General features: G+C 40.9%; 1 protein-coding gene across 1 annotated transcript in view; it reads left to right on the top strand.

Moving 5' to 3' along the window:
* LOC122558363 (dipeptidase 1-like) overlaps positions 1–11,407 on the top strand; it is a 27,989-nt gene that overhangs the window by 1,521 nt on the left and 15,061 nt on the right. Inside the window, exon 2 of the mRNA XM_043706844.1 lies at positions 10,331–10,457. Coding sequence (XP_043562779.1) covers positions 10,331–10,457 — 127 coding nt within the window. The remainder of the gene's footprint in view (positions 1–10,330; positions 10,458–11,407) is intronic.

Genomic DNA, 11,407 nt, shown 5'->3' with positions numbered 1-11,407 from the left:
CTATCACCCTCACCTTGACCTCCCTCCACCTATCGCATTTCCAAAGTCCCTCCCGCAAGTCCCTCCTCCCTACCTTTTATCTTAGCCTGCTGGACACACTTTCCTCATTCCTGAAGAAGGGCTTATGTCCGAAACGTCGATTCTCCTGTTCCTTGGATGCTGCCTGACCTGCTGCGCTTTTCCAGCAACACATTTTCAGCTCTGATCTCCAGCATCTGCAGTCCTCACTTTCTCTAATGGATAAGGCAGATGAGCTTAGAGCCTGGATCAGTACGTAGGACTATGATGTTATGGCCATTACAGTGCCCTAGTTGGTGGGGAAATGCAGAATAGGAGTGGTTGCTTAACATTGATGCTTTTGACAAGATAGGGAGGTAAAAAACATGGAGAAGTTGCATTATGGGAGAATGTTGCAGCTATTTTTGGGGAAACCAACTGGAGGACTGATCCACTGAGGCAGTAGCACTCCCTGGAAAAACCACTGAGACATTGAGGAACAAATATGTCGGCAGATTATGGAAGGATGCAATAACAACAGGATTGTCAGACAGGGTGACTTTAACTTACCCAGTATTGACTGGGACTTCTTTAGAGCAAGAGGCTTAGCTGAGGTAAAATTTTTTTAGGTACAGCCAAGATGGTTTCTTAAAAAAATGTGAATAGTCCAACTAGAGGAGGGGTCATACTGGACCTTGTTTTGGCAAATGAGCCTGGCCAGGTAATTGACCTTGGAGTGGGAGAACATTTTGGAAATAGTGATCACAACTCCTTAAGTTTTAAGATAACTGAATGAGGACAAGTCAGGACCTTGCAGGAAGATACAAAATTGGGGGGGGGAGGGCAAATTATGACAGTATTAGGCTGAAGCTAGGGAGAGTTAGTTAGGGCCAGCTGATATTGGCTAAGTCCACATTTGACATGCGAAAGCTGTTTAAATGCCGAGTGATCAAGTTCAGGACTGGCATGTTCCAGTAAGGAGGAAGGACAAGGACAGCCAGGTATGGGACCTGTGGATGAGGAGGGAGGTTGTGAATTTAGTCAAAAAGAGAAAGGAGACATACGTAAAGTTTAGAAAGTTAATATAACAAAAGCAAGAAAGAACTCAGGCAGGAAATTTGAGTACAGTTAAAAACAATCCCAAAGCATTTAATACATACATTAAAAGCAAGAGAAAATTAAGGATAGGTAGGAACACTCGAGGATAAAGGAGGGAACTTGAAGGCAGAGGAGATGGGTAAGATCCTAAATGAGTGCTTTGTATCAGTCTTCACAAAGGAGGATAGTGGGATTAGTGGGGGATGTGTTAATACACTGGGGCATTTTGAGGTCAAGAAAGAAGTGGTGTTGGGTCTCTTGAAGAGCATTAAGGAGGATAAGTCGCCATGGCCCAATGGAATCTACCCAAGGTTATTGAGAGAAGCAAGAGAGGAGGGCGTTGACCAAGATCTTTGTATCCTTGCTAGCATCTGGAGAGGCCCCTGAGGACTGGCAAGTAGCTAATATTGTTCCTCTGTTCAAGGAGGGAAATAGACATAATCTGGGAAATTATAGACCGGTGAGTCTTTCCTCAGCGGTTGGGAAACTATTGGAGAGGATTCTTCAAGATAGGATTTACATGCATTTTGAAAAGCATGATCTAATTAGAGACAGTCAGCGTGGCTTTGTGCAGGGTGAGTCTTGACTTACTAACTTAACCTTTTTTTTAAGGAGGTGGCAAACATGATTAATAAGAATGTAGTAGGGGATATTGTTTACATGGATTTTAGTAAGGCTATCAACAAGGTCCCTCATGGTAGGCTCGAAGATTAAGATGCATGGGATCCATGGTGACTTGGCCACATGCATTCAAAATTGGCTTGCCTATAGAAGGTAGAGGGTGGTGGTAGAAGGGTGATTTTGCTGGCTGGAGATCTGTGTCCAGTGGTGTTCCGCAGGAATCTGTACTGGGGCCTCTGCTGTTTGTGATATACATAAATGACTTGGATGAAAGTGTAGATGGGTGGGTTAGTAAGCTTGCAGATGATATAAAGATCTGGGGAGTTGTGAATAGTATAGACTGTTGTCAAAGGATACAGCGGGACAGAGATCAGTTGCAGATATGGGCAGAGAAATGGCCGATGGAGTTTAATCGAGGTTAGTGTGAGGTGCTGCGCAGTGGAAGATCAAAGCTTAAAGAAAGGTATACAGTTAATAGCAGGACCCTGAACAGCATTGATGTACATAGGGATTTTGAGCTTCAGGTCCATAGATCCCTGGCCACTCAAGTGGATTGTGTGGTAAGGAAGGTATATGGCATGCTTGCCTTTATTGGTCAGGGCATTAAGTACTAGAGTCAGGATGTCATGTTGCAGCTTTGTAAGACTTTGGTTAGGTCACACTTTGAGTATTGCATTCAATTCTGGTCACCACATTACAGGAGAGATATGGATTGTTTGAAGAGGATGCAGAAAAGGTTTACCAGGATGCTGCGGGGATTAGAGGGTATGAACTATCAATAGAAGCTAGGAAAACTCAGGTTGGAGCAACGGAGGCTGAGGGGAGACTTGATAGAAGTCTATAAAATTCTGAGATGTATAGATAGGGTTGACGGTCAGAATTTTTTTCCCAGCATTCAAATGGCTAATACTAGGGACATACTTTTAAGGTGGGAAGGGGAAAGTTTAAAGGAGATGTGAGGGGCAAGTTTTATTACATAGTGGTAGGAGTCTGGGACGCACTACTGGGGTGGTGGTGGAGGTAGGTATGATAGGGGCGTTTAAGGGACTTTTAGCTAAGCACATGCATATGCAAGGGATGGAGGGATATGGACCAAGGACAGGCAGAAGAAATTAATTTGGTGTCATGTTAGGCACAACATCATGGGCCAAAGGGTCGATTCCTGTGCTGTACTATCAAGCCAGACTTGTAACCGTAGCTGGTTCTTTCTCCACTGAATGCCAGCATTGTTTATTTAGATTTCCAGTATCTACAGTATTTTGCCTTCATTATGCTCATTGGTTGGTAAGCAACTTTATTAGATTTTTTTTTAAAAGAAGTATTTTAGCTGAAAATTACCAGGAGTGAGAGTTTTGGCCAATATGAAAACATATTATACATAAGCCAAAGTAGAGTAAGAGAGGTAGGGTAAAGTAAGGGCAGTAAATTACTCAGGTCAATCATGTGGAATGAGTGGCCTATAATATTTGGGAAGTCATGGACCCTTTTGGAGTCCTAGAGGACCTCGTGCAGAAAATGAAGGTTTCAGAACTCAAGCAGCAGCTCAAGGTACTGTGGCACATCCGTGAGGCTGAGTGTTACACGGATAGTAAGTTCAAAGAAATGGTCACACCACAACTTAAAGGCCTGGAGGGAGGAAATGGGTGACCATTAGGCACTCCAATGGAAATGTGTAGGGGCTCCAGCTCACAGACTGGTTTTCTATTTTGGAAACTGATGAGGGCATTACTTCCTCAAGGGAATGCAATCAGAGCTACATTTGTGGCAATGCAAGTGGCTCAGCTGTATGTGGAGGAGGAGGAGGACAAAAGGGAGCGCAATAAAAACTGGATTTATTAGTTAAGGGAATAGGCAGGCATTTCTGTGGTCATATATGTAACTCTGGGATGAAAGTTGTCTCACTGGTACTCGAGTCAAGTATGTCATAAAGCGGCTGTAGGACACCCTTCTGAAGGAGAGGGTGGACTGCCAGAGACTGGTATTAATGTGGACACAATGAGTTGGGTCGAGAGCATATTTGGTTCCCACACCTCTGCGTGGGACCACAAGTGGACAGTAGATAATATCAGAATTCACAAAATACTTGGAGATACAGTGGTCAAAGAAAGAAAGAAAATAAGTCTAAATCAGGATTGCTTTGTTTGTATGTGACTGCGCAATGTATATTAAGTAAGATTGGGAAGTTAAAGGTGCAGAATGCTGTATAGCAATAACAGAGATCTGGTTCAGGATCTGTTCCATACAGGCTATGCAGCCACTCAAATGTTCCACACACACTGATCAGCATCACAATGCAATTCCCATCATTAACTTCTGCTTTCAGAGCTGCTACTGCATGCACAGCTCTGAGATTCATACAGCAGAAAAAATAATTAAAGGGATCATTGGGCAAGACTGGGTGTTAAATATTCCTGGGTACAACGTATTCAGACAAGATAGAAAAGGAGACGGGGTAGCAGTTTTGTTTAAGGAAGACATTACAGTGCTGGAAAAAGATGATGTATTAGAGGATTCAAGGACAGAATCAATTTGACGCAAGCTAAAAAACAAAATGGGTGCAGTTGCAATGCTCGGTTTAGTTTATCAACCACCAACTTGTGGGGGATGCCAATATTGTATAGCTATTATAATGAGGGACTTTATTTTACCCAAATAAAAACTAGGATACTGATAGTGTTGGGGGCAGCACGGAACCTGGTGTTCTGTGCCTTGTTTACCTTGTCCACCCCAGCCCAATACCGGCACCTCCACAACATGTTCCTGGATTGTGTTACGACAGCATTGTATGGCCAGTTCAACAATAAAGAATGCACTGTTGAACCTGGTTCTTGGAAATGAGATGGGCCAAGTGCAGTGAGGGTCAATTGGGGAATATCTGAGACGATGATCATTGCATCATCAGGTTCAGGATAATGATGCGGAATAACAGTCAATCCAGAATAAGAAAAATCAATTAGCAGAGAGCTGACTGAGGACGCAATGGCCTCATGGTATCATTACTATTCTGTTAATCCAGAAATTCCAGTAACATTGTGGGAGCCTGGGTTCAAATCCTGCCATGGTGGAATTTGAATTTAATACATTTTTTTAATGGAAATAATAAGCTAATGGTGACAATGAAGCCATTGTTGATTATCAGGGCAAATGAATCTGGTTCACTAAGTGGCCGACAAGTGACTCCAGACCCATTGCACTGTGGTTGACTCTTAACTGCTCTCTGGGCAATTAGGGACCAACAATAAATGCTGGTTTAGTAATGCCTAATTTTTTTTTTAAAAAGAAAACTACATCGGGACAAGAACTAAGCTAGGGAGGATAGACTGGAAAATGAGGGTAATAGAACAAATTAATTGACCAATAGACTATCATCAAAGAGCAAGTGGTGTGGGTACAATTGAGGTCTTTATATTGCCTCAAATAGGGAAGGTGGGACAAACACATCCAGAGTTCCTTGAATGCCAAAGGGGAGAGAAAATAACGAAGAAAAAATTGTACTTATGACAATACAACTGAGAACTGAGAGGAGGGAAAAAAACAAATAAGGGAAGCAAAGAGAAGTTGAGGAAAGGGCAGTTAACAAAGTCTTCTATAAATAGTGAAACAGTCATGAAAAGAGTAGAACAAATTAGAGTTTGTAAAAAGGATTTCTACGTGGATGCAATATTCACTATTAAATGAATATTTCTTTACCAAAGAGAGATGGTGACAAAAGAGGGAATTTGGTCACTAGAAGGGGTCAAAATTGATTGGGCAGCCACACAGGACAGACTGTTTGTAGTTGACAAGGGAGTGGGACCCAGATGAGATACAACAAAGGATATTGAAGGAAGTAAAGGTGAAAGTTGCAGGGGCACTGACTATAATCTTTCTAGACTTGGGAAGGTGCCAGAAGACAGGAGACTTGCAAACATTATGGTTCAAGAAATGTAGTAAGGATAAGTGCAGCAATTACAGTTTAACTCCAGTGATGGGAATTATTATTTGGGATTGAATCAATAGTCACATGGAAAATGTTCAGTTGATTAGCAAAAGTCGGCATGGATTTATGGAGGAGTAATCATGCTACACTAACTTGCTGGAGTTTTTGAGGAGGTAACAGAGAGTCAATGAGGGTAATGCTGTTGATGTGTACTTGGGCTTCCAGATGGAGTTTGATACAGTGCCACATTACAAACTTGGGTCAAAAATAATAGAGCATGGAATATAACAAAAGGGGTATTAGAAATATTGAGACAGAATTGACAGTGACAGGAAATAGTAATTTTCAAAGGATTTGGAAAAATGTCATGGAGTTCCCCAGCAAAATTGATTCTTGCTTTTTCTAATATGCATTAATTGTCTACGTATTGGCATGAAGGAAACAATTCTAAGTTTGTAGATGATATAAAACTTGGAAGAATTGAAATATCTGTAGAATATTATAGATGAAGGCAAGTAAATGGATTGGGCAGATAGGTGGCAGATGAGATTCATTGCAGAGAAGTGTAAGGTGATGTATTTTGTCGGAAAACATTGAAAGACCATACAAAATAGGAGGTACAATTCTAAAGGGGTTGCAGAAGCAAAGGAACAAGGGTGTACATCTGTACAGATTATTGAAGGTGACAGGAGAGATAGAGAGAAGTTACTAGAGCAGACAGTATTCAAAGCTTTACTTATGGGTGTGTAGAGTACAACGGAAAGAAGATGGTGTTAAACTTGCATAAGACACTTGTTAGATCTCAACTATCATAATGTGTAACAATCTGGGTGCAACATTATAGATAGAACGTGAGTGGCTTTTGCCCGAAACGTTGATTTTCCTGCTTCTTGGATGCTATCTGACCTGCTGTGCTTTTCCAGCACCACTCTAATGTAGACTAGATTAGATTACTTACAGTGTGGAAACAGGCCCTTCGGCCCAACAAGTCCACATCAACCCTCCGAAGAGCAACCCACTCAAACCCATTCCCTTACATTTGCCCCTTCACCTAACACTACGGGCAATTTAGCATGGTCAATTCACCTACCCTGCACAGAATGTGCAAACTCCACATCGACAGTTGCCCGAGGTGGGAATTGAACCCAGGTCTCTGGTGCTGTGAGGCAGCAGTGCTAACCACTGTGCCACCGTGCCGCCCAGTAAGCACATTGTAGAGAGTGCAGAAGCAGTTTACATGAATGGTTCCAGGAAGGAGAAACTTCAGTTATCAGGACAGATTGAAGATATGGGTGTGTTCTCTTTGGACAGACAAAGGCTAAAAGGAGATCTGATCGAGGTTGGTAAAATCACAAGCAGGCTAGATAGGATAGATAGTGAGTAACTGCTCCCACTTGTATCAGAAACAGGAATGAGAGGGCATAAATTTGAAATGATTTGCAAAAAGAACAAATACGATGTGAGTAAAAGTCTTTTTCATTAGTTGAGTACTTAGGGTAAGAAATGCATTGCCTGGAAGTATGGATGAGACAGTCCCACCCTTAATGATGTAGTCTGTGATAAGAGCAGGCCAGCGGTCAGGAATTGTATTGTGAATAACACCTCCAATCTCCTAAGTGCCTGCTCACCACCTACAAGACACAAGTGTCTTATGCAAGTTTAATACTCTCTATTTGCCCGGCTGAGTGTAGCTTCAACAACATTTGAGAAACTCAGCACGAACCAGGACAATGCAGCCTGCTTGCTCAGCATCCCATCTGTCCATCCTTCAATGTTCACTCCCTTCAAAGTGATGCACAGTGGCAGTAGTGTGTACCTTGAAGAAGAGTAACTCACCATGACCTTCCCAACATTTGACCTGTACCACCTAGAAAGTCAAGTGAAGCAGTTATGTGGGAACCTGCAAGTTCCCCTCCAAGCCACTCACCATCCTGACTTGGAAATATGTGGCTATTCCACCAGTGTCACAGGAAATCCCTTCCCAATAGCACAGCGGTGTCCCTACAGCCCAAGGACTGCAATAGTTTAAGAAGGCAGCTTCTCAGGGAAATTGGGGATGGGCAATAAATGTTGACCTAGCCAACAAAGCCCACATCTCATGAAAAAATTAATAAAAAATGTTAGCATTTTTCCCATGGGTCATAGATGCATGAAATTAATAACTTATCTTTTGACAGTATTGGGATTACATGGAATTTCGAGTGTGCACTAATAGTACAGAACTCAATTATTTGTGCAATTATGTTTCCAAAGTGACTAATACTACCAAAGGTGATGAAGATGTTGTGGAATGATTATACAACTAAGCTATTGGAGTGAGTTGTTTGATGATTCAGACAGTGATCTGAGTGACTTTACAGCAATGAACTGTAATGTGATGTAGTGAACTTAATATGGCATATATTTATATTGTGTTGGATAATAGGAGATATACTTTTACATAGTTTTCTAGAATTTAAATGATTTCTTTAGTATTATTACTTGATTCAATTCTTACAAGTTTTTTTTGTGCTCACATCAAATATTCATGTCACTCCTTTAAAAAAAATTTTCCAAGCTAAAGATAACCCCTGAAATAGGGAAGTCTACATATGAAGTAGGTTCTGAGAAAAATATAATTCATTTTTACTTGGATCAATTATCATTTTTGCTTTTGTTTTGCTGGTTTTATTATGAACATAATTAATATTAGTTTTAGATGGCTGTTTTAACAAGTTATAAAAATAAACATCCTTGTCTGATAGGTTGAGTTATGTGCTTCCCAACAAAAGGCTGTTTAACTTTTTGTTTTAATATTGGTTTTGAATAGTGTTGTTCCATTAAATATTATCTTAAAAACTAGCTGTTAATTATCAGCCATTTGAAGTGATTAAATCTGTTTCGATGAAGCTATCCCATTCAATTTCAGACTCCTCAGGATGATTAATATCTAATGTAGCTGTTTTGTTTGGTTGTGTATAGGGAAGGCATAGGTTACATGTGAGAGGAGGAGTTCACTGTATCTTTGTAGCATCTTTGATAGAAAGGTACCTGGGCAATGTTTCCGTCTGTGTTTCTGCTGTTGGATAGTTTTTGAGTGTCTGCCAGGGGCATTTGCAATAATCATGTCTCCACTGACTCAGTTATGCCACTCAACAAGCTTCAATTTGCACTTCATAGGCAAGTCATTGATTGTTCAAGAATGCACATGAAGAATTCTGGCCTCTAGCAAGAAAGACCATTTTATTCTGAGCTCTAATTACTTCCTTGTCTTGTAAGCTAGACAAACATAATCAGATAAAGGCTTTTAAAAGTGACGTCCTATTTTCCATTTCATAAGCACAGCTAACATTAGAATTTTACTGCTGATCGGAACAACCTCCAAAAGGTGAAGTAGAAAGTGGAGGAGAATAGTGAGATCCTAGATCTATAGACCCACTGACAATTCATGAACTTTCCGCTGCACTCACACCATCCTGACAGCCATCAAGGTCATAGCTGGCGTGAACTTTAAATCCACTGACTCATTCAAAGGACCAATAGGAGACCCATGTGGCATCTCCCAGTCCTCCACCCACAAATACTTCTGGGATGTTACTGATGTTATTTTCTTCACATCACAGTTAGTCACATCTATGCCCTGTGAAAAGGAAAGTGCGGCAGCTCAGCCAGTGGAGATTTCCCACATTGCAGATTTCCCGCAGGTGAAGTATTATTACTTATGTTGCTTTGAGAGTGCCCTATTACCAAGCTGCAGAGTTCATCAATAGAAAAGGTGTCCTGGCCATCAATGCAAATTTTTGGAAGTCTGTACCAAAACAACCTAGGAGGTAGCATAATTCTTATCTGCTAGAGAACTCTCAGGTTCCTTATTTGGAATGTCTTCTGACCATGCAGGAACAATTGTTACAATGTACAACTCTGATCACGTTTCCATTAGATCAGAATGGAACAGACCATAGACCTCTTTAAGAAGAGGTTTTGAGCAGGAGGCTAAACAAGAGACCATGATGGAGCAATGCAGTGTCAAGCATGAGAAACCACAGGTAGTTTCATTAAAAGCCACATCCAAGATAAGTGGGTTTGAACTTGGTTTAGTTGTTTACTATTCTATTGATAGCCTGTTAAGCAACTGCTGGTAAATGTAAGGGGCATGTGAATCTTATTATTCTTGCAATCCTTGTTTTTTTTTCTGTTGCTTAATAAGTAGGAACATAGGAACAGAAGTAGGCCATTCAAGCCATCAATCCTACTCCACCATTTAATACAATTAAGGCTAATCGAACACTTAGTACCTTTTACCTACAGTATTCCCATAACCAGGAGAAACATTTTACCTGCTGTATTTATTTAAGTATTTTAAAGAGTTCATTGAGATCTCCTTTCATTCTTCTCCCCAATATCTAGCAGATTTTGAAATGTATGGAGGATGCAGAAGCTCACAGACTTGATTGTCAATACTAAAGCAGAGTAAAGGATCCCAGCATGAAACCAAAAAACAAAATTTTGGTAATTTATTTTTGCATCTGTCACAAACCAGTTCACTGAAAAGAGGAAATAGTAGCTGTTCAGCATCTCTGCAAAGGCTTCAGGACTCATGTAGGCAAACATTCTATTCTCTGCAATCAACACTATAAAACATCAATGTACTAATATACTATACTATAAAATAATTTGTTCTCACTTTTAAAGTGTACCTAACTTTCATTATTTCAGACATAATGACATACCGTGGCAGCTGAGGAAGAGAGTGCACAATGATCTTTCTGCAATAGACCTTAAAACATGGAATGTTACCCACACCAACATTGAGAAGCTCCGGGCTGGTCTGATTGGTGCTCAGGTAGCAGATTCTTTACATGCGAAGTATCTATTGATATAATCTTAATGAGGTGGTGAGGAGGTGGAGGTGGGGATAGGAGGAAGGAGAATTGGTTAGGAAATCACCAGAACCAATATTAAGTTTGCAGAAGAGTAATGAAGGTGATCATTTTAACACTCTTAAGGATATATAGCCTGATTATTAAACAGGCCTTTAATTCCTTGTTTCTCTCACTAACTGGAAATCACCTATGCATAACAACAGAAGGAAAGAAAGGGGCTATGATAAAAATCACTTAAGATCACTTGTGGCCTGGAAAAGTAAGCTTCAAGGCAAGGGTGTAATTGATATGTGGAGCTTGTTCAAGGAGCAACTATTGAGTGTCCTTGATAAGTATGTACCCGTCAGGCAGGGAGGAAAGGGTCGTGTGAGGGAGCCGTAGTTTAATAAGGAATTGGAATCCTTGTTAAATGGAAGAGGGCGGCCTATGTAAAGATGAGGCGTGAACGTTCAATTGGGGCGATTGAGAGTTATAAGGTAGCCAGGAAGGACCTGAAGAGAGAGCTAAGAGCAGCAAGGAGGGGACATGAAAGGTCCTTAGTTGGTAGGATTAGGGAAAACCCTAAGGCTTTCTATAGGTATGTCAGGAATAAAAGAATGACTAGGGTAGGAATACGTCCAGTCAAGGATAGTAGTGGGAAGTTGCGTGTGGAGGCTGAAGAGATTGGGGAGACACTGAATGAATACTTTTCGTCAATATTCACTCAGGAACAGGACATTGTTGTCAATGTGAGTACTGAGTCACAATTAAGTAGAATGGACTGCTTTGAGGTATGTAGGGAAGAGGTGTTGAAAATTCTGGAAAGGGTGAAAATAGATAAGTCCCCTGGGCCTGATGGCATTTATCCTAGGATTCACTGGGAAGCAAGGGAGGAGATTGCAGAGCCATTGGCCTTGATATTTATGTCCTC

This window comes from Chiloscyllium plagiosum, chromosome 17, assembly GCF_004010195.1.
Source record: "Chiloscyllium plagiosum isolate BGI_BamShark_2017 chromosome 17, ASM401019v2, whole genome shotgun sequence".
In the NCBI taxonomy this organism is placed as follows: Eukaryota; Metazoa; Chordata; class Chondrichthyes; order Orectolobiformes; family Hemiscylliidae; genus Chiloscyllium; species Chiloscyllium plagiosum.
This window is presented reverse-complemented; position numbering and strand designations above follow the sequence as displayed.